At 33.2% G+C, this 24,896-nt stretch overlaps 1 protein-coding gene across 1 annotated transcript in view; it reads right to left on the bottom strand.

The window, feature by feature from the left end:
- Positions 1-24,896, bottom strand: part of LOC101899300 (uncharacterized) — a 506,597-nt gene that overhangs the window by 78,800 nt on the left and 402,901 nt on the right. Inside the window, exon 8 of the mRNA XM_059131456.1 lies at positions 2,084-2,208. Within this exon, the coding sequence (XP_058987439.1) occupies positions 2,084-2,208 (125 nt within the window). The remainder of the gene's footprint in view (positions 1-2,083; positions 2,209-24,896) is intronic.

The raw sequence follows: 24,896 nt of genomic DNA, 5'->3' as shown, positions 1-24,896 counted from the left end.
AGTTACTACTGATCCAGTTTCAAAAAACCGACTTAGTATACAGAAATAATTATGAAATCACATAAATATTTATGAAATATTTCTCGGAAATCATTTTCCGTGATATGTTGTTTTGATAGTCACTGATAATTTGCAGTTTTATTCAGGTACTGTATTTGCTTCTAGCCATTTTGTAAAATTTTTTTGGGCAGTACTTAAAAAACGAAAAGAAAAATACATACTGTTATAAAAAACTTCTCAAAAAGGATTTATGACAGGCGAAATTGTCGAAGGAAGCAAAAAGCGATAAATATCACATTAAAAACAACTGAAATTGCAGCGGTTATATAAATGTACAACAGAGTTGCTTTTGTTTTGTCCAAGCCAAATTCGGATTAATTGACTTTACCAAACATAATTTTTTTTATATAAAAATGAATTTTAGTTTTATGTTTTAGGTTTTTAAAAAGTGAATAAAGTAACTAATTTAAAACAAGAAAAACTTTCTCATTTTCTTAATTTTTGAAAAAGTTACAGGGCATTCATTCTCCTTGTATAATATATATATATATATATATATATATATATATATATATATATATATATATATATATATATATATATATATATATATATATATATATATATATATATATATATATATATATAACCGATTCCATTCACAACGGATTCTATGTCATAACTCTCCTTCTTTGACAAACACATTATGTGTTGGTGGTATTATAAGTTTCATTGAGCTAATAATTATGTAACACATCGAATCGAATCCACACATATGAACCTATCTCGCCGAGCTGAGTCGATCTAATTTCTGACCATTAAAGTGATGCTTAGAGCCAAGATACAAAGGTACAACACATAAGTAAAAGAAATATATCTTATTTATTCTGCTTATAAATCAATAACCGCTGGGCCGATTTTCACAATTAACATAAAAAAATTAAAAAAAATAAAAAATAGTAGTTTTTTGCCAGAAGAGGATAAAATCTAAGAAAATCCTGAAAAAATATACCAAAACAAAGTGAATATCTTTTGTTCCATTTTTTTCTATTTTTGTCATATTTTTTATCGAATGCGATTTTTTTTTTCAATTTGACTTACAGTGTTGAAACGTAAATTTTCTAATTTTGTACATTAACAATTATCGTCCGATCCTCACGAAATTTTTGCATGGGGTAGGATTAGTGTCAGAATTGAAGCCTAGTATTCTTAGGATGTACATTTAAGGGTTCAAATGGACTAACAAATTTCAAATTTTTCTAATTTTGTAGTCGCTCTATCGGCAACAATTGAAAACCGAAATTGCGCATCAGAAGTTAATTGAGGACAGGGAAGAAGTCTAGCGTTTTTTATGGCCATTGGCCAAATTCCCTGGGTCAGAAACCTAAGGGTAACACCTGGGCTGGGCTCTTTGAGATTATTTTAAAAGCGAAATCTTCCAAAATGGATTAGGACAAAATGGGACTTCAAACATATTGTAGTATTGTAGGGTATAAAATGGTGGGCCCCGCGCGGCTATAGCCTCTGCTAACTTGTTTTTTTTTTTGGAATTGATTAATTTGAAAGAACCTGGCCATATTTTTTAATAAAAAGGTTTGTAATTAGGTACTTTAGATTTGTACTCGGTTGAATACTATTTCAAAATTATTATTTCCATAACAGTTACCACATTTTCAAAGCTCCTCTGAAATAAATTAAGTTTTCCCCATCGTTGACGGTACTGAAAGTTCAAGCCGGCTCCTATTTTTTCCATATATTTTCCTTTTAATTTTCGTTTTATATTTACATGTAACCGAAGCTGCAATGTCAATTTTTAAAATTATAATATAATCGGATTACAATTTATTTTTGTAACTCTTTATGTTTTTAGCTCCCTCTCTCTCTCTATATATATATCTCTCTATGTGGGTATGTTTGTATTTCATTATTTGGGTGTTTAATTGAATTTTACCAATATTTAAGACACATCTTTGACACATAGGAAAACACTGTGTATGCATGTATGTCTCTGCATATCAAATTATCAACAACACAATGTACATGAACATATATTTATAAATCGATGTGTGTGCGTTCAACTTACCAACATGCTTTATGGGCAATTTGATCATATCCTTTAGCAAAGCATCAACCAATGTATCATTTTCAGCATACAATTCATGTTTGGTTATTCTCAATTGAAATTTTTCCAAATTTGTTGCATTTTTACTGTAAAAAAAGAAGAAGACAAAGAACAAAGATTATCATTTGTAGAACAAAACATTTGATGACATGAAAGAGATTCATTTTGGTTGGAATATAAAATAAATAATAGGGTATACCGCAAGAATATACTTTAAAAATCAAATATTTGATACTCTGAAAGAATACCATAAATTGTATGGAGTAGATATCATTGCCACCCTTACAACAATTCTGCTGCTGTGAATAAAAATAAAGAAAAATCAATTTGTTGAGAAACAACTTACATGTTACGAATTTCAATTTTCACTTGTTCACATACTGCCATACATTGTGCCCCTCCCACACACCAAACGCCTACCCCATCCTCGGTTGGACTAAATGCTGATGCTACTATTACCTACAGCCGGCCTTACAATCAGCACAAAAATATAAAAAACTGTTGTTTGAAACAATTGAATCTGAATTACAAACAATTTTATGTCGACAATGATGACATCGACAATAGGGGCTGCTGTCATTTGGGAATATTTTTTTTCGAGAAGACAGATATAAAAATGTAAAGCAAAATCTACAATACGGCAGAAATTAAATTGCATTTCGATTGGTACGAAATGAGGCATTGTACTTTGGTTGTGTATTGTCTATTTTCTAGCCAAGGCAGGGGCGTAGAAGAATTATTTTTTGGCAAAATGCCTCAAGTTTTTTAGAGCAAAGGGGCTATATAAAATAAGTATAGCTGGCTTGACAAATTGGGAAATATATCAATTTTGCTGGAGCTAAGAAGATATATAAAATATAAAAAAAAAAAAACATGAAAATGACAAAACGTTTCTTGAAAATAGTAAAAACTTTCCTTGAGAATATCGATAAGCCCACCACATGCCCCTGACCGGAAAGCTACTGAAAAAAATGAACAACTGCATGAATGAATTTGCACGATTTGTATTTGTATTGGATTTACATTTTGTGCAAAATCAGCGTTGGGATTTAACAACGACCAATATTGTTATTGCAAGGACAATGGTGAGCATTTAAAAAATCTGTTTATGTATGGTGTGGGCATGTCGGACTCGGACAAAGTGGTCAGTAAAATTGTATGCAAATTACTAAATGAGTGAGAGTAAAGAAACAAAATTCTGTTTCTTTTTTGCCTTGTAAAATGTATCTTGTTCGAATTGAACTGGATTTTGGTGGAGCAGCAAGGATATGTGCGGATATTGGCAATTTATTTTTTGAAGAATTCAAGATTAAAAAAAAAAAACAAAATTCGTCAAAAAAAAAAGAAAAAAAAAACTGACACTGAATAGCGTATAATTATAGCGAAGAACAAATTACACAATGCGACAAAAATTAACTTTTATTATAATTTTTAGAAACAATTCTTTAGATTATAGAAGTACAGGTTAAAAGAGAAGCCATGTGTATTGGCGTATGTATCTTGTTCGAATTGAACTGGATTTTGGTGGAGCAGCAAGGATATGTGCGGATATTGGCAATTAATTTTTCGAAGAATTCAAGATTAAAAAAAAACAAAATTCGCCAAAAAAAGAAAAAAACACTGACACTGAATAGCGTATAATTATAGCGGAGAACAAATTACACTATGCGACAAAAATTAACTTTTATTATAATTTTTAGAAACAATTATTTAGATTATAAAAGTATAGGTTAAAAGAGAAGCCATGTGTATTGGCGTATGTATCTTGTTCGAATTGAACTGGATTTTGGTGGAGCAGCAAGGATATGTGCGGATATTGACAATTAATTTTTCGAAGAATTCAAGATTAAAAAAAAAAACAAAATTCGCCAAAAAAAAAAAAAAAAACTGACACTGAATAGCGTATAATTATAGCGAAGAACAAATTACACTATTTTTAGAAACAATTCTTTAGATTATAAAAGTATAGGTTAAAAGAGAAGCCATGTGTATTGGCGTATTAAATATTTATATGGAAATTGTAATGAAATTCTTCGGATTTAGGTTCCTTGGAATTCGTGAAATTTTTGGAATGTAGACTTTTTCCCGAAATATTACTGATAAGAATAAGAGAATTTTTTTGGTCAAAAATTTGAACACTCAAGCTCCTTTTTTAATATATGCTTAAAATCCCTTTAAACGAGATAGTAACGAGTCACAATAATATACACAATTATCAAAAAATGCTATTAATTTTACGATTGGTCCCTAATGTCTTAATTGCAGCCAAAAACATCGGAATGTCTGTCTGTCAAGTACATATGCATGTACCAGGCTTCCGGATGGAAAATTACTTTTGCGCCAATTTGTATAGGCGCTAGGAAACATCTATGCTAGAAATTCATAAATATTAAAAACATATTTAAAGGTTAGAGCCGTACTTTATGTGGTTTTTGCAAACATTTGACAGAATGACGACAAAGACAAAACTTATTCTAATAGGAAGTTGGTGGTATGTCGATCTAACATTCAACTTAAATATACAAACAAAGCCAGTGTGATGTATTATTTCTATAAAAGCTAGAGCTACATGTGGTATCTATATCAAAATATGAACCACACCTCTGAAATGTTTCACTTTCAATTTTAATTCGAGAGAGAGAGAGCACTTCTGATTGTAAAAAAATAATTATTCTCAATTTTTTATGTCAATACAGGGATCAAAGCGAGTAAGATTTGCTGGTTTTTTGAGTGGAAATAAAATTCGATGGAAATCGAGATAATTCTACTTCAACTGTTTTAGTTTATTGTATTTGGTAGTACAGGGTGCGATGAAAAAAACTGCAACCAACTTCAAAGCAAAATCTACAATACGGCAGAAATTAAATTGCATTTCGATTGGTACGAAATGAGGCATTGTACTTTGGTTGTGTATTGTCTATTTTCTAGCCAAGGCAGGGGCGTAGAAGAATTATTTTTTGGCAAAATGCCTCAAGTTTTTTAGAGCAAAGGGGCTATATAAAATAAGTATAGCTGGCTTGACAAATTGGGAAATATATCAATTTTGCTGGAGCTAAGAAGATATATAAAATATAAAAAAAAAAAAACATGAAAATGACAAAACGTTTCTTGAAAATAGTAAAAACTTTCCTTGAGAATATCGATAAGCCCACCACATGCCCCTGACCGGAAAGCTACTGAAAAAAATGAACAACTGCATGAATGAATTTGCACGATTTGTATTTGTATTGGATTTACATTTTGTGCAAAATCAGCGTTGGGATTTAACAACGACCAATATTGTTATTGCAAGGACAATGGTGAGCATTTAAAAAATCTGTTTATGTATGGTGTGGGCATGTCGGACTCGGACAAAGTGGTCAGTAAAATTGTATGCAAATTACTAAATGAGTGAGAGTAAAGAAACAAAATTCTGTTTCTTTTTTGCCTTGTAAAATGTATCTTGTTCGAATTGAACTGGATTTTGGTGGAGCAGCAAGGATATGTGCGGATATTGGCAATTTATTTTTTGAAGAATTCAAGATTAAAAAAAAAAACAAAATTCGTCAAAAAAAAAAGAAAAAAAAAACTGACACTGAATAGCGTATAATTATAGCGAAGAACAAATTACACAATGCGACAAAAATTAACTTTTATTATAATTTTTAGAAACAATTCTTTAGATTATAGAAGTACAGGTTAAAAGAGAAGCCATGTGTATTGGCGTATGTATCTTGTTCGAATTGAACTGGATTTTGGTGGAGCAGCAAGGATATGTGCGGATATTGGCAATTAATTTTTCGAAGAATTCAAGATTAAAAAAAAACAAAATTCGCCAAAAAAAGAAAAAAACACTGACACTGAATAGCGTATAATTATAGCGGAGAACAAATTACACTATGCGACAAAAATTAACTTTTATTATAATTTTTAGAAACAATTATTTAGATTATAAAAGTATAGGTTAAAAGAGAAGCCATGTGTATTGGCGTATGTATCTTGTTCGAATTGAACTGGATTTTGGTGGAGCAGCAAGGATATGTGCGGATATTGACAATTAATTTTTCGAAGAATTCAAGATTAAAAAAAAAAACAAAATTCGCCAAAAAAAAAAAAAAAAAAAACTGACACTGAATAGCGTATAATTATAGCGAAGAACAAATTACACTATTTTTAGAAACAATTCTTTAGATTATAAAAGTATAGGTTAAAAGAGAAGCCATGTGTATTGGCGTATTAAATATTTATATGGAAATTGTAATGAAATTCTTCGGATTTAGGTTCCTTGGAATTCGTGAAATTTTTGGAATGTAGACTTTTTCCCGAAATATTACTGATAAGAATAAGAGAATTTTTTTGGTCAAAAATTTGAACACTCAAGCTCCTTTTTTAATATATGCTTAAAATCCCTTTAAACGAGATAGTAACGAGTCACAATAATATACACAATTATCAAAAAATGCTATTAATTTTACGATTGGTCCCTAATGTCTTAATTGCAGCCAAAAACATCGGAATGTCTGTCTGTCAAGTACATATGCATGTACCAGGCTTCCGGATGGAAAATTACTTTTGCGCCAATTTGTATAGGCGCTAGGAAACATCTATGCTAGAAATTCATAAATATTAAAAACATATTTAAAGGTTAGAGCCGTACTTTATGTGGTTTTTGCAAACATTTGACAGAATGACGACAAAGACAAAACTTATTCTAATAGGAAGTTGGTGGTATGTCGATCTAACATTCAACTTAAATATACAAACAAAGCCAGTGTGATGTATTATTTCTATAAAAGCTAGAGCTACATGTGGTATCTATATCAAAATATGAACCACACCTCTGAAATGTTTCACTTTCAATTTTAATTCGAGAGAGAGAGAGCACTTCTGATTGTAAAAAAATAATTATTCTCAATTTTTTATGTCAATACAGGGATCAAAGCGAGTAAGATTTGCTGGTTTTTTGAGTGGAAATAAAATTCGATGGAAATCGAGATAATTCTACTTCAACTGTTTTAGTTTATTGTATTTGGTAGTACAGGGTGCGATGAAAAAAACTGCAACCAACTTCAGACTGCTGTCATTTCTAAGCCACTCGTCCGACAGCTGTTAAAATTATTCCATGGCCAGCTCATTATATTGTCTACAAGCGTACAAAAGCATTTCAGTGAGAATTTTCCAGGAAAAAAGTTATTCGTGATGGAATTCAAGCGTGACAGTGTGATTTCTTTATATTTGGCTGGAAAACCACAAGTGGCTATCGTTAGAGCACTCCAGCATTTAAATGTGAATGAATCTTTTGTGTATCGTTACCGTGATACTGGTAGCGTAGACCGACGTCAAGAAAGTGGACGGAAGAAAACAGCAACATCAGCAGAAATGTTTCGTAAAGTAAAGAAGCTACTTGATCGAGACCCGCATCGCAGTGACCGAAAAATGGATCGTGAGCTGAACGTATTGCAATATTCCATTCGGCAAATATTGAAAAATGAGCTCGGGGTAAAGCCATTCCAATAAGTGCAAGAACTTACACCGTAACAGAAAGAAAATAGACTCAAAAGAGCTTCGCTTGGCCGAAAGTGGTGAACTGCCAAATTAGGTTTCCTCCGATGGCAAAAACATTTGTTGTCCAGCAGTTTGTAAACAAACAAAATGATCGTGTTTACTTGCCAAAGAGTTCAGGTGAAAATGTGCACCTTCGGTCGGCCACCAGAACTCAAGCGCGGGCCATGGTGATGGCGTGGGTCGCCAAAACAGCCTATGTGCACTCTCCACTTGTATTAATCGACCGTGGTATCAGAATTAATGCCGAATATTATTCCGAAAATATTCTGGAGGTTGTATTAAAGCCTTGGGCACGCAAACATTTTGGCCGCAGACCTTGGACATTCCGACAGGACTTAGCACGCGCTACCCAAGGATGGTTACAATATGAGGTTCTTCCATTAATTACAATATGAGGTTCTTCCATTAATTTTCAGCGCACAATGGCTCCCCAAGAGCTCCGGATACCAATCCGTTGGACTATTGTGTCTGCAGTATTTTGGAAAGCATAGTTGGCACTAAAAAATACCAAAGTGTCGATCACATCCGTTGGACTATTGTATCTGGAGTATTTCGGAAAGGAATGTTGGCACTAAAAAATATCGAAGTGTTCGATCACCTCAAGCAAGTGCTTCGCGGGGAATGGACCAAAATACCGGAGAGCAACATTCGGGCAGCATGTGACGGTTTCAATGGTCGTTTGAAGGCCATAATTAATTAATAAAAATAATTAATTAAAAAATAAAAAGCATTGTTCTTAATTTTTGTAAATAAAATCCATCATTCCCCTGCTTCTGCTGCCCTTTCTTCTTTATTTTCCAACAGGAATATCAAAACCTATTTCCTACTAAAAATAAACACAAATCAAAAAATAAAATAATTTTATCCTCTCCAATTTTTTTAATTTTCAGCAGTCATTTATAAGCGCTGCCACTAAGACAAAAAGTAGAGAGCAAACTTCGTATTAAACTAAATCTGATGAAGATAATTATAAAAGCTATGTACATATATGAACCGATTGTGACCCCTTATTATTCTTGATCAGTTGATTCAGATTTTTAGTACTGTTCAACAGAATGGATCCTAATATAGTCTATACCCTTCACCCTAATATGGAGGTATATTAAATGTGTCATCTCGAAATATTGGCCGGAGACTCCGTAAAATGCCCTCATTTGTGATCAACATAAAATTCTAAGTCGATTTGTGATATCCGTCCGCATGTTGTAATCAAGATATATCTTAAAATCAAGATAAATGAAAGGAACTTGTAATACATGTTTATTAAACTCCTAAGATATTTGATATTAAAATGGGCATATAGGTCCACAAAATGGGCATATAGGTATATTTCGGCGTTTTCTTGGGTAATTAAGAAAAACTGTACAGATAGATATACAATTGTCTTCCACTTCTCAGCGTAGTCCTATAAAAGAGAAGTGAATTTTAAGTGAATTTTAGTTTTTATGTTGAAAACAAATTCTTATAATAATTGAAAATTCCTGCAAATTCCTGCAAAATTTATATCAAATATCCAAAAACTGACAATAAGTTCAGAAAGAGCACACTGGAAAAACTTAGGCATCTTAGACATGACATCAAAAATATTGAAGTAACCAAAAATCATTACCTTTACAAGTGTCCTCGTAGCATTGATAGTTATTTGTCCGATTTTGAGAGATATTTTCTACTTCGAGTACATCAACAAAAATTAAAGATAGCCGAGAAACTCAATTTATTAAATTGTAAACTAGGGTTAAAACTATTAAACAAATCGTCAAAATGTTAATGGATATTATGACTAAATACAACAAAAATGTATATTAGCTAAATTTAATGCAATTGAAAAACGAAGAAAAAATGCAAGTTAAATTATTTCAATTTTTCCATGTTTCTACGCTACGATTTGTATTTCAACCGAAAGAAAGCATCACCTCTAGAGCATTTTTGACTATCAAATGTTCTTCTATAAATGACTAAAACTTCCTGTGGAGCAGTGAAGTATAAAGTTTGTAGTCTCCTAGTTATGTTAAAGGAAAAAAACGATAGCAACTAAATTAACATTTAACGAGGGTCAAGTGGAAATGGTATTCTTATGCTTAAGTAGTTTAAAGCTATCTTCTATGCGAAGTTTAAATTTCATCTACACAAAAGCGATAGCTTTGAACTAGAGATGATTAAGCGAAAATGTTGTCATTTCATAATTGAAAAATAATCTGTGGCAAACAGCATCACCTTTTTGGGTAACTTTAATATCGCACATGCGCCCTATCTTTTAGCTATAGAATCAGCTGAAATAATCCTTTTCCCAACATTTCTCACTCATAGCTACTCTCAATAATAACATATCTTTAATAGATACAATTAAATTGATGATAAAATAGATTGCGTTTTATTACCTACTTCATGCACTTTAAGCTTCAAAATATTTGTGAAAATTTACAAACATATAACAACCCTCGTTTTTATTTCTAACATTTAGCTAACGAAGTCTTTGTCGAAACGAATAGAAAAATCCGAAAATATACTTCTTCAGAGTAATATTGTCATTTGAAGCTTTTGCTTAACTTTATATGTGTGACAGTTTTATATTTTATGTTCAGGAAATAACGATCTATGATGCTAACTTTTCTTCCTTGTCGTACTTTTCCTGGCTTCATTGTACTCCTGTTTTTATCTCCTTTTTTGTTACACTTATTTTTTGTCTGCATGCAAGAATTATGAAAAGGACAATGTGCAAATACGACGTCACATATACATGTGCAATTTATATGGCAACATTTCTCAACCCCGAGCACAACTCTCTACTCCGAGCCTGGTTACTGAGGCGAAGATGACGATGATGATTTTCTTCAGCAAAAGGGAACATTATGAAAAATGTCAAGATTAAATGAAAGACAGGCATTTCGAAGAGGGTGAGGCGAGCAAAAGCAGCTGAGGGTTATGCCTGTGGAGAGTGAGCACCTCTTCTTCTTTGCATTTTATGTCGAACTCCATAACATAGTAATAAGTCATGTCCTTATTATGCCCTATATTGTACGCTTCGAAATAATTAAATATTCGTTTTGAGTAGTCGAAAACATGAAAGTTTACAGATAGCTGGAAACTGCAAAACAACAACAACAAGAGCAATAAAAAACTATGAGCATTGCCGGAAGTCAAATCTTTGCACAAATTATATTGTTAGTAGTTTCGGCGAAGATGCAGCAACGTAAAAGCATACCTCATAGAATTTTGTTAGTGTTTTAAATTATTCGTAAATATTTAACTGTGGAACTTAAGAAGTGGACCGAATAGTTTCAACATAGCAAAAGTTTGCTTTGATATAAAAGGTTGCATCATTTCGAAATAAGGAGCCTAGAAAAATATATCCATTTATCAAAATATGACACAAAATAGAGGTCAAAATTAGCATGTATCTGTTGATACGTCATTTGATTGTCATTTGGAGTCGATCTAGACATGACCTTCGGTCTATCTGCACACACGATAACTCTCGAAAGGTCAAAACTGACATTCTTAGCATTTGCCCAAATCTAGATCGTGTTCTGAACAAGGAAATATCAGCCACAGGTCAGATATAATTCAGACAAATTTTACAAAAAATAAAAATCTTCAGAAGGAGTGGACCGAAAAATGCAATACATACGCCAGATCTCTATTTGAGAGTAATAGTTATATATACCAAGTTTGAATGGAATCGCTGACTTGTTTCGTAAGGGAGGGGAGATATAAGTATTGAAAATTGACACTTTTTTGTGGAGGGTACCAACAGACAGGGTAGGCCGATATACAGAGTGAGATATAAAAAATGCAACCAACTTCAGAAATGACAGCAGATTTCTAAGCCACTCGTTTGACAGCTGTTATTCCAGTGACAGCTTATTATATTGTTTACAAGCGTAAAAAAACAACAGAAAGAAAATAGACTCAAATGGGCTAAAGAGTTGCTTCGGCGTTTGAAGGCCATAACTCGTGCCAAAGGTGACCAATTCGAACAAATCAAAACTTATTCTAAAATTTGGTGCTATTTTCGTCATTTTTTGCTTTCATTCAAAAAAAATTAAAAAAAAAACAGTAAAGAAAGTCTACACGACCTACACCACCTTGCATATTTAGTAGCTTCACATAACAAATAAAAGTTTTATGGGGAATTTGTGAGAATTAAATCATACCAACTACCGTTATGGTTAGAATTTAAAGTTCAAAGGAACCAATATATGAGAGGAATATCCTCCTCTGAATCGATATCTACTAAATTTGGCGAGACATTTCTGCCTTTACAATTCGGGCTTGTATTACCAATTTGGTGCACAATTAACTTCAAATCGGATAAAGATATATTTGGGAGCTATATCCGAATTTTAACCGATCTCGATAAAATTTGGCAAGTGTATTTCTGACAATAGTACAAAAATAACAAATCGGATGAACAATATATATGGGAGCTATAGCTATATCTGAAGCGATCTTCACCACACATACTAGCTTCTAGACTTAATTCCGTCGTAAGTGCTAAATTTCTCCCTATTTGACGTTTGGTGCACAATAAAATGTAAATCAGACGAAGTTATATGTGGGAGACATATCCAAATCCGAACCGATCTCGATAAAATTTAGCAAAGTTATTTCTGAGCTATATTTGATATATTTCCCCAAATATTATTGTTACAGAGTGCATATTGCGGCTGCGGAGGACAAAAATAACAAATCGGATGAACAATATATATTGGAACTATAACTATATATGTACCGATTTGACATACTTGTTTCTAGACCTAATTTGATCGTAAGTGCCAAATTCTATCCTATTTGGGCTACTATTAAACGTTTGGTGCACAATAAAAGGCAAATCGTACGAATATATATAGGGAACTATATCCAAAACTGAACCGATCTTGATAAAATTTAGCAAAGGTATTTATGAGTGGATTTTGATATTTTTCCCCAAATATCGTGGTGTGCATTTTACGGCTGCGGAGGACAAAAATAACAAATAGGATGCACAATATATATGACAGCTATATCTGAACCAATTTCGATAAAATTTGGAATACTTATTTTGAGGCCTAATCTGGTTCTATGTGAGGAATTCCATAATTGTTCGGGCTAATATTACACGTTTGATGCACAATTAAAGGCAAAACGGACGAAGATATATATGGGAGCTATATCTAAATTTTGACCGATTATCTCCAATTTCAATAGGGTTCGTCCTTAGGTCGAACAAATTATTTCTGGAAAATTTCATCTGGATCGGACAATAAATGCGACCTGTACTTTGCTTACAAAAATATATGGACAGACGGACATTCATAAATCGACTCAGAATGTGATTTTATGCAGATCATCAAAATGAACTATGGGTCTATCTCGTTTCCTTTTGCCTGTTACAAACAAATGCACAAAGACATAATACCCTGACCACCTTGTGATGTAGGTTATAAAAATGTAAAAATTATTGCGTTTGACTTTGTTGCAGTTTTTTTATCTCACCCTGTATTCAGTCTTCAATACATTTCTTTTGTTGATAGAAATAATGAAATGTCATCTCAAGTTTGAAAACAATTAAATGTTCATTTCGCATTATGTTATTCAAAATGTTGACTCCTTTATGGTGGAGGTTCCAGAAGGTGGGAACCGATGTATTCCATCTTCATACCAGATCTTGTGTTAGTAAAAATGTTTGGATGTGCTAAATTTTAAGAGAATCGGATGCCTATTTCGCATTTTTTTAGAGTTATTATAAAAAATTTTGACCAATTGTGTACATGAAGGAGTACACCGATATTTTCCATATTCGCACCTGACATAGCGGAGATAAAAAATATTGGGATTTGCAAAGTTTGCACAAAATTGGATGGTCCTTTCGTGTTATATGCGGTACATTATGTTCTGTGAACATTTTGGCATTTTTTGGAGGAGGTACTAGAAGCAATAGCCTGATATATTTCATCTTCAAACCAGATCTTATGTTAGTGGAAATATTGAAATGTGCGAAATTTTAAAAGAGTCATAATTATTCAAAAGTTTTACCCCTTGTGGGGGAGGTACCAGAAGGAATGGTCCGATATCTACCATCTTCGTAACAGATCTTGCTTAAACAGAACAGTTGTGATGTGTGAAATTTGAAAAGAATCAGATGATAATTTCGCGTATTATGAGCTATATGGCTATTTAATTTTCACCCATTGTGGGTGAGGTACCACAAGGTGTGGACCGATATAGCTCTTCATCACACCAGATCATGTTCTGGTAAAAATATTACAATGGGTGTATTTTAATGATAATCTTACTCTTATTATACATTTTATGAGAGTTATAATTATTCAAAAATTTGAACTTTTGTGGGGGAGTTACTCGATGGAGTAGGCCGATATTGTCCATTTTCGTACCAAACATACCACTGATAAATATATTAAGATTTGAAAAGTTGGAGCAATGTCGAATAATCCTTTCTCTTTCTGAAATAACATATATTTCTTATTTTATATACAAATGTTGACCATTTGTGGGGAGATACCAGAAGGAGTGAATCGATATTCCCCATCTACGAACACGATCTAAGCTCGACAATAATATTACAATGTACTAAGTGTGGATAATATCGGATAGTCCCTTCGAGAGTTATCGTGCGCATCAGTCAGCCAGACAGACGTACGGACGGATAATCCCATATCGTCTTTAAATGTCCTAAAACAGATTTGGTTACAAAAAAATTATACATACCCTCTGTAGCTATATGGCTGAAGGTTTAAAAATATCACCGTCAAATTTAGTGGAAATCCATTCAGATTAATATACTCCAAATTCGCAATAAGCATTCATTAATTATGATCTTTGATATGATTTGCTTCACAGAAATTCCATAAATAATCACATGTTTGGTGCGGACAGCTTTGCTACATATATAAAGTGGTGTAGGATATCGCTCGATACAATGATTACAAGGTAGGATAGATTACCTTATTTCTCCACTAATAAAAAATTATAAAATTATAAAAAAAAAACAATGATGTGATTAAGCCTGACAATTTTGCAACAACAAAATACTACGGTATCCCGAACAAACATGCCAACACTGTTCCACAAAAAAGAAAATGAAGAGTGGAACGAAAATGAATGGAACACCGCGGACTTTTGAGAGTGTCGACTTATACGATTACTATTCTTTTTCATTCTAAACTGCAGAAATGTATTCTCCCCAAAAGCTGTAAATATGGACTAAAATTTTCAATAATTTACTTTTTTTTCTTGTTTATTATTCAAAATAATACATACATAAACAAAAAACAAGTAAGCAAAGGCTACAGTCGAGTGGGGCCGACCGTTGAATACCCTACAACACTATAATAAACCATACATTTTATATAGGCGAGATACTCGAAAGAATTCCACAAGATATTGTGACAAATGATAAACGAAAACCATCATGTTTCGTTCTCTAATTTTCGGATAATAGCAACTTAAACTAATTTGCTCATTTCTGGAAGAGACATTTTCGTATTTAGTCTACAAAAGTTGGCAAACTATTGCACTCATTGAATATTTTTGGATGGCCATCCGAAACTGCTTGGTCTTTGCAATGTGCGGTAACCCCCATTCAAATGTGCGTGAGGATCGGGCGATAATTACGACCTGCTGACAATTTGGCAGTTTTTTGGTCCATTTCAACCCCTAAATATATAGCGATCATTTCCAAAAGAGTAGGCTTCTATTCTGACCCTCATCTTATCTCCATGCAAAATTTCGTAAGGATCGGGCCATAAATGCGATCTGTATATGATATCCTCATATCCTAACTACTTAGTTTTGTTAGCTGTAGAAATATTACCAAATGTTTAATTCAAAATGAAAATATGCCAAAAATATGACAAAATTGAAAAAATATGAGAAAATTTTACAAAATCAATATTTTCATCTTAAGAGAGATGTTTTTATGCGATTTTTTCAGACGTTTTTTCTTTTCTGCCAAGAGGCCATTCTGAATTAATGAGAACTGTCGAAATCAGTTCAGCCGTTCTCGACATATAAGAGATTTTTCAAGCATATCTTCTTTGATAAACATATATGTCGCACATATTTTGCTATATATCCGTTTTGTTGGATGTTAACATCAATGTAAAGGTCAGAAGTAACCTTGTGATGGCTTTGTGATTTCGCCGGGATTTAAAATATTCACGGTTTAATGAAAAATTTTGAATTTTTTCAACACAAAAGATATGGTCTATTTTACCCGCTAAATATTATCCGATGACCACCCAAATTGGTAGGCTTCTTCCCCGCCCTAAACTCTAGCTACATGCGAAATTCCGCGTCGATTGGTCTATAATTGCGACCTGTATAGCTACTGCAAAATTCGAAATTTTTTCAGTATTTGGTCCATTTCAACCCCTAAACATTTGGCGATCATCTCCAAAAGAAATAGGGTTCTATTCTGACCCTAACCCCACCTTCGTGCAAAATTTCGTAAGGATCGGGCCATAATTGCGACCTGTAGAGTGATTACAAATTAACATGGACAGACGGACAGACGGACGGACGGACATACATAGCTAGATCGACTCAGCTCGGCGAGCTAGGAAGATCCATATATACTTTCCTATATGGGAAACCAATATTTCGAGGTGTTACATAAATTCTGGCCCAATCAAACTTATAATACCCCCAACACATAGTGTTGTAGGGTATAAATATCTAAAGAAAAATTTGTATTCAGGTGATTGTTATGAAATAAAAAAAAATATTTCACACATTTTTAGATTTGCTGGGTAATTAATCGTATCATAATAATACCAACTGACTCATATTTTCCTCAAGTAACCGGTTCTTCTTCCTCTCCATCTACACAAACTCTTTTCAAAAACCCAACATCAAAATAAATATGAGAATTCATTCATTCCATCATTCTTAACATCCACCATTAATTTTGCTATAAAGCTATTCATAGGCCAGACTATTAAACATAAATTGTAAGGCAGGAAACATACTTCAATTTGAGGAAGTTGATTGTTGTTTTTGTTGTTGTTGCTGGAATTTTGTTATTTCCGCAGCACTTCGTGCCTTAGTCTTTTACAAGGCCGAGAGAGAGAGAGGGAGAGAACGAAGGCTGCTACTGGTGTGGTGCTTGGAGAAGTTTACAGCTATGCGAGTAGCAAGCAGCATACCAGAGCTTGCATTAGGCCAAGGATAACAAAACTATTAAGTTTTTGTTGGAAAATATTTTGTGCACACATACACATTCATGTGTATATCATATTGCACACACACTGATATCTATCTATACACATATATTGTGGAAAAGTTAAAACATTATAAATTATAGTGTTTACCATTTTAAATGTTTTTAACGACCCATTTTTTTCTCCATGTTGGAAATCGCTTCAAGGCCATGTCTTAACATGCCACAAAAGTTTATATTGCAGCTGCTGCCTGTCGTAAGGCTTACATTGGTGATGGCTGGGCAGGCATATGGGGACGTATGTGTGGCGTATGTCTCTTGCCCTCATATATTGTGGATTTTGTATTTATTTGTCGCGTAGAGAGAGCACATTTAGTCCAGCTTTGCACCACAATTGGCTCACAGACACATACACACTTTAAGGGTTCCTTGGAGTTGTGTGATTGTCTTTATGCCCATTCCATTATGTCTTTTTTTTCCTTTTCAGAGCAAGTTAAACTGTTGGGCTCGCAGCTAAAACTAAATATGCACAATTTATTTTGTCTTGATTGTCTCTCGTTCGCATTCTTTAAAGAATTCTTAGCGTAAGAAGACTTAGACAAAGAGGTTTACTTTCCCGCCATTTTCGTTGTTAAACAATCCTATTTGGTTAGTGTCTGTATTTCCATATAACCTTGTCCTCGTACCAACTGTCGTATTAACGTTAAGCTGCAACATTTTTCACAGCACTATGGTCTGAGCTAGACAATATCTATTTGTTATACTTCGTTTTGTGGTTACAGTAAACGGGCAAGGAATTACAATTGGACAGAAAAATCAATTCGAAATATTGAGATACGAGATGATGTTTCAACATCAACTGATTTTTCACTTCGACTATCGATTGAACACAAACGTTCAATGCCATTTAGATAGTTTGAATGTACATACTATTCCAACATGGGTCATTCTAATTGCACACTCTCTAATATCTTGGTCACAGACTGTATAGCGAAACTATGTCATCCATCAAGTTTCACAGATTTCAATATGGCCTCGTCAAACAAATGGTCATTTGTACGTTTTTTCTCCGCACTCTATTTACCCCCACGAAAGAATGAAAAATAATCCTATTTTTAAATGTTTTTTCTTTTCTCCCCACTTTCACTTTAACGTCATCAACATCATAATTTTTATGTTATGCGGATTTTCCACGGTCATTCGTCAACAGAACTTTAAAAAAAGTCGTTTGTATATGAAACATAATAAATGGTTTAAATATCATCACTTTAATGTCAAACTACAAGAATTTAATGTGATAATATTTTAAAGTGAATGGAGAGAGAGCTCCAATATAAGAGATTTTAGTCGATGAATTCTTAACAAGGAAATACAACAATGAAACCAAAAAATGGATGAAACTGTGTAAGGCCTGTTTCTGTAGTCGATTATTTTTTTATACCCTGCACCAAAAAAGTATGGAATGGAACTTAATATAGTTCGTCATTCCGTTTGTAACTTATCGAAATAATCATTTTAGACCCAACAAAGTATATATATTCTTGATCAGCGTAAAATTCTAAGATGATTTAGCCCTGTCCGTCCGTCTGTCCGTCTGTTGTAATCACGCTACAGTCTAAACGAATTAAGATAGAAAGCTAAAATTTTGCACAGATCTCTCTTTTGTCTGCAGGCAGGTCATGTTCAAAGATGGGGCATATCGGTTCACGATATCGTATAGCCCCCATATAACGGTACCCCCGATATTCGGTATTTTGATGATGTTAGCCACATTTTTCAATGGAATTGTCTGAAAATCCACACAAGGAGTTCCTTGTGGGTACTTTATACCTCCGCAGAGAATTATCTATATAGGTCTACGATATCGTATAGCCCCCATATAACGGTACCCCAGATATTTGGTATTTTGATGATTTTATCCACATTTTGAATAGTATTGTCTGAAATTCCACAAAAGGAGTCCCTTGTGCGCATTTTACCCCTTCAAATAAAATTGTCTATATAAGTCCACGATATCGTATATCCCCCATATAACTGTACCCCCCGATATTCGGTATTTTGATGATGTTAGCCACATTTTTCAATGGAATTGTTATAAAATCCACATAAGAAGTTCCTTGTGAGTACTTTACCCCCTGAGAGAGAATTGTCTATACAGGTCCACGATATCGTATATCCCCCATATAACGGTAACCCCCGATATTGGGCATTTTGATGATTTTATCCACATTTTTCAACGGAATTGTCTGAAAATCTACACAAGGAGTTCCTTGTGGGTACTTTATACCTCGGAAGAGAATTATCTATATAGGTCCATGATATCGTATATCCCCCATATAACGGTACCCTCTGATATTCGGTATTTTGATGATTTCAGCCACATTTTTCAACGGAATTGTCTGAAATTTCACATAAGGGGTTCTTTGTGAGCACTTTACCCCCTGACATAGAGTTCTCTATATAGGTTAACGGTATCGTATAGCCCCCATATAACGGTACCCCCGATATTCGGGATTTTGATGATTTTAGCCACATTTCCCAATGGAATTATCTGAAAATCCACACAAGGAGTTCCTTGTGAGTACTTTACCCCCAGACATACATTTGTCTATATAGGTCCACAATAGCGTATATCCCCCCATATATCGGCACATTCCGATATTAGGTATTTTAAAGATTTTAACAGAATTTTCAATGGATTTTATTTTTTGAATATTTTCTAATTCGCTCCAAATGGTGGAGGGTATTCAAACTTACTACTTTTTTAATTGTTTTTATTCGGAGAGTGTGTAAATTTTACTAATAAAATTAAGTTTTTAGTGTAGAAAATATTTTTATGTAATAGTTATATAATCACTAAATAAACCATAAAAACCTAAAATAAATAATAATAATACCAAGATTTTATAAATTTTTATATAAATTAATTTTATAAATTTTATATAAATTATGAAAGCTGGTATTTCTTAAGAAAGCCGGAAAGACTTAGAAACGTATGAAAAAATTGACCTAATTCTTAATTCCAAAATTCAGAATTCTTAATCTATCCTTGGCCATTTTCTCTACCAATGCGTTGGCAAATATCAGATCCCAATTCTCAGAGAAAGACTCCATACCAGACATTAATCGAAACATGGTAAATGGAATGAAAGGGTTAAGGAATTTTGTTAAGGCAACTGAATATCTAATGTAATAAACTGTAAACTGCCCGTCATCTTTGAATAAAGTTAGTCAAGAGTGCACGACTGGCCTATTCTGACTTAAGTTCATGTCCAGCAGTACATGTGGCAATTTTTCGCCTCTCTTTTCACCTAACCTAAGCTACTAAAATGCGTAATAAATGTACGATTTTTAAGACTCCGAACATACCATTATTTCTATCAACACAATATTTGGTGTAAATTTGGAATATGGCAGACCACCCCATCTGGTACCTCCAGGATAAAAATGTTGATGTATGTATTACTTTTTAACAACCATGGACATGTCAACATATAAATATGGCGCCACTATATTTGGTACCTTCCCCACAAAGATTCGATATTTAGAATGATGTGAATTCTCAAATAATTCAAAAATTAGTGGAAAGATAGGATATGTCGGTCCAATCTTTATGGTACGTCTCAACTGTACATAAATATGTACATGGTCAAATGCTGAGAATATATATGTCGGCAAACCGAATGACACTTTTTAACTTGGTTTTGTGTCCATCAATCTATTTTGACAAATTGGATGGCAGTACGTTTAGTCTTTATGCCACCCAGTAATTTATTTGAGATATATATCAATCTGGATGGTACGTAAAGAATTCTGGAAAAACAATTACAAATAGTGATATTTTTGAAAGGATTAAAAACGGGCTTTATCTGTAAACCGTTATTTTTTCACAATCAAATAGAAATTTTTGCAATTACTAAAATTGCCAAAATTTCTTAAATAGCCGAGGCAGTGCCCGAATCGATTAGGTATTTCACAACGCAATATCTCGAGTTTTTTCCTACCTTATAGTAAAAGTTAAATAAAATCGTAATTTCGTATTTAACTAACAAGAGAAATGTTTTAAATTCTCAATTGAAAATACGCAGTGAAAGTACGCAGGTGAGTTAAAACTGCCTTGTTATCCTCGAGAATATTTCATACGTTTTATACGTAAATTGTATACAATTAATATCTTAAAAGTTAAACAGTCGTTGAAATCCTTTATTTATAAAAGCATTTTCTGTTTCATGTTCATTCATTGCGGCTTAACTTTCTTTTGATATAGTGGCGCATGTTCTTTCCTTCAAACTACTAAAATATCGAAACTCCTTTTTCAAACAACTTTAATTTACATCGACCACATTTCATATTGACAGACATCAATAGATTAACCTTATTACTATTTTATACAAGGGAGGTAACTTTAAACTAATTATGGTAAAACTTCATGCAGACACTGCAATTTTTTGTGGTGCGCTCTCTCAACGCAACGTATGAAATTCTCATTAAGTTAATCTTTTCATAGAGAACATTGAAAATGAAGAGAGAAAAAAAAATATTCACCCTGTCACCTCATCTCAGCAATGAGCTTCAAAATGCTGACATTTTGTAACGCTTGAAGTGGTTGATTCATAAGTACCCGAGGGGTGTCTGTGTGTATATGTATGTGTGTGTCTGTTTATGAGCAATGAACATTATCTGCAGGCACAGACCGGAGAAATTCCTTACATTTTTACATATGCTGCTTCAAAAAGATGAGTAAAAAATGCGGTATAGCAAGAAAAGGAGAAAAAACTCAAACAGAGTCATCAGCAATTTTTAATAAGCCTGTCATAACTTTTACAGGTTGGTAGATAGGTAGGAAACGAAAATAAGGTGTGGGATGGAAAGACGTATGGAACCCCTACAAATACCCGAACTTACGGAAGGAAATATGAATTAAATTGGATGTTGCAAGCTATTCTCTTTACTTTTGTACTAGCTGTCACTGGGTTAGTCACTTTTGAGGTTTTTCCATTCATTTTTTTTTCAAAAGATTTTGCTTTGCTGTTTTTAGGGTGATATGTGTGGGTAGATGAATGGTTGTTAGATAAGATATTACAATAACAAAACAAAAAACTTGATATTGTTCAGTATTAGCTTTCTATTAACCATGTATGAGGTGAATTCAAGCTGAAACCCTGTGGCGTTGTACAAAATATATTCCCCCTTTTTTATTTTGTTAATACCGTTTATCATTGTCTATAATCAGCTTTTGTCGAGGAGCGTCCATGAAGCGTATGATTAATTTCATTTTCTGTTTAAGTGATAAATAGTACTCATACGACACCATGTCAAATTGAATTTCACGCTAGTGCTTCTTCCTTCCTGCAAATGTGTGTGAAGGCGAGTGATTTCATTTTGTAAAGTCGAAAAAAAAATAATGGATAGATAACAGTTCAACAAAGGGAAATATATTCATTAATTAGTGCAAATGGTTTTGTGAGTTTAATAATAAATTGGATTGGTTGTGAAAATTTTATTTACACGTTCTACTCCTTCTTCAAAGGAGTTTTGCACCATATTTAAAAAAAAAAGAACCAAAAAACTCGTTGAAGGTTTTTAAAATTCTCAACCTCGTATTGGTATCAGTATTATTGCCCAGGACACTATTTACCTAAAATCCAAAGATTCGTAATATTCTATTAGGTTATATAGCATTTTCAGATTAAATGAAACCTTTTGCAATTCAAATGAATCTTTTTGCAGCGGGAATGAAACCTTTTGCAGTGGAATTGAAACCTTTTGCAGTGGAAATGAAACCTTTTGCAGCGGGAATGAAACCTTTTGCAACCGAAATGAAACCCTTTGCAACCGAAATGAAACCCTTTGCAACCGAAATGAAACTTTTTGCAAATCAAATGAAACTTTTAAATTTATAGAAGGAAAAATAACAAAACATTTTTATTTTTAGTAGGTTTAAAATGAAATAAACTAATTATAACTAATATATAGTTAAAGAGGAATTTTTATTGATTATTAATAACTATGTTTTTATAATTTTTTTTCTTAAGCTTCCATAAAACACAAGTGTAGATGCAGAAAGATTGAAAAAAGTTATTCAAGGTATTTTTTTCAAAGGACCCGAATTAGGTACCTCTTTATAATCTCCACCATGGAAAGGAGGATATATTAAATTTGTCATTCGGTTTGTAACACCTCTAAATATTCGTCGTAGACCCCATAAAGTATATACAATCATGATCATAGTTGATTTAATGATTTCCACTTATCTGTCTACTGAAATCACGACTACTTTATCTCCATAATCAATAAAGCTGCGAAGCGGGAATCCTTTATTAGGAAAGATTAATAGTATACTATATATATAAAAAATGTGGTAAAGCTTAATTTCACATTTCAGTCCTGGCCATACCTATAAAGGCCAAAATTTGTTTAAATTTCTCTTTTTAGCGTTAAGCATTTGGAATTTAATAATATTGAAGCATTTTATATCAAATCAATAAAGAACCATTTTTATTACAATAATTGAAAATTTAAGAAATAATATAAATAAATGTAGATATTTATAGTCAATAAAAAATCCTCTTTGTCAATATATTAGTTATAATTAATTGATTTAATTTAAAAACTACTAAAAATATAAATGTTTTGTTATTTTTCCTTCTATAAATTTAAAAGTTTCATTTGATTTGCAAAAAGTTTCATTTCGGTTGCAAATGGTTTCATTTCGGTTGCAAAAGGTTTCATTTCGGTTGCAAAAGGTTTCATTCCCACTGCAAAAGGTTTCATTTCCACTGCAAAAGGTTTCAATTCCACTGCAAAAGGTTTCATTCCCGCTGCAAAAAGATTCATTTGAATTGCAAAAGGTTTCATTTAATCTGAAAATGCTATATTTCAAAATGCTCAACATATTTTCATAATCTACTCGATTTTCTCTTTTTGTGAACTACAGCATTACTGGTTGTTCCTACGGCCAAGAGATAATATTTTATCTTAGAATCTGCATATCTCAATGGGGTGAAATGATATACAGGATAAGATAAAAAAAACTGCAACAAAGTCAAATGCCTTAATTGTTACCTTTTTTTGAAATGTTATTGATTGAAAGCAAAAAATGCAGGGAATAGCATCAAATTTTAGAATAAGTTTAGAATAAGTTTTGTCCTTAAAACGGCCTTTGCGGTCGTGATCGACACTTTGGTATTTTTTAGTGCCAACCTCGCTTTCCATAATACTCCAAACACAATAGTCCAACGGATTGATATCCGGAGATTTTGGTGGCCATTGTGCGCTGGAAACGAAGCGAGGAACTTCATTTTGTAACCATTCTTGGGTGGCGCGTGCTGAGTGCGATGGTGTGGAGTCCTGTTGGAATGTCCAAAGTCTGCGGCCAAAATGTTTGCGTGCCTAAGGCTTTAAAACACCCTCCAGAATATTTTCGCGATACTATTCGGCATTTATTGTGATGCCACGGTCGATTAATACGAGCGAAGAGCGACCATCGGCTGTTATGATGGCTCACACCATCACCATGGCCGACGCTTGAGATCTGGTGGCCAACCGAAGATGCACATTTTCAGCTGACTTCTTTGGCAAGTAAACACGATCATTTTGTTAGTTTACAAACTGCTGAAAAACGAAAGTTTTCTCATCGGAGAAACCCAAATTCGGCAGTTCACCACTTTCGGCAAAGCGAAGCAACTCTTAAGCCTATTTGAGTCTATTTTCCTTCTGTTGCGGTGTATGTTTTTTCACTTTTTGGAATTTCAATGGCTTTACCCCGAGTTCATTTTCCAATATTTGCCGAATGGAATAATGCGATATTTTCAGCTCACGAGCCATTTTTTGACCACTGCGACCCGACTTTCGATCCAGCTAATTGTTTACTTTTCGAACCCTTTCTGCTGATTTAGCTGTTTTCTTCCGTTCACGAGCGATCGAACGAGCCACAAAAGATTTATTCACATTGAAATGCTGGAGTGTTCTAACGATAGCCACTTGTGGGTTTCTAGCCAAATATAAAGAAATCACACTATCACACTTGAATTCCATCACGAATTATCTTTTTTTTCTGGAAAATGCTCA

This window comes from Musca domestica, unplaced genomic scaffold (assembly GCF_030504385.1).
Source record: "Musca domestica strain aabys unplaced genomic scaffold, Musca_domestica.polishedcontigs.V.1.1 89, whole genome shotgun sequence".
Lineage (NCBI taxonomy): Eukaryota > Metazoa > Arthropoda > Insecta > Diptera > Muscidae > Musca > Musca domestica.
Note: the sequence above shows the minus strand (reverse complement) of the source record. Positions and strands in the feature narration are given on the sequence as shown.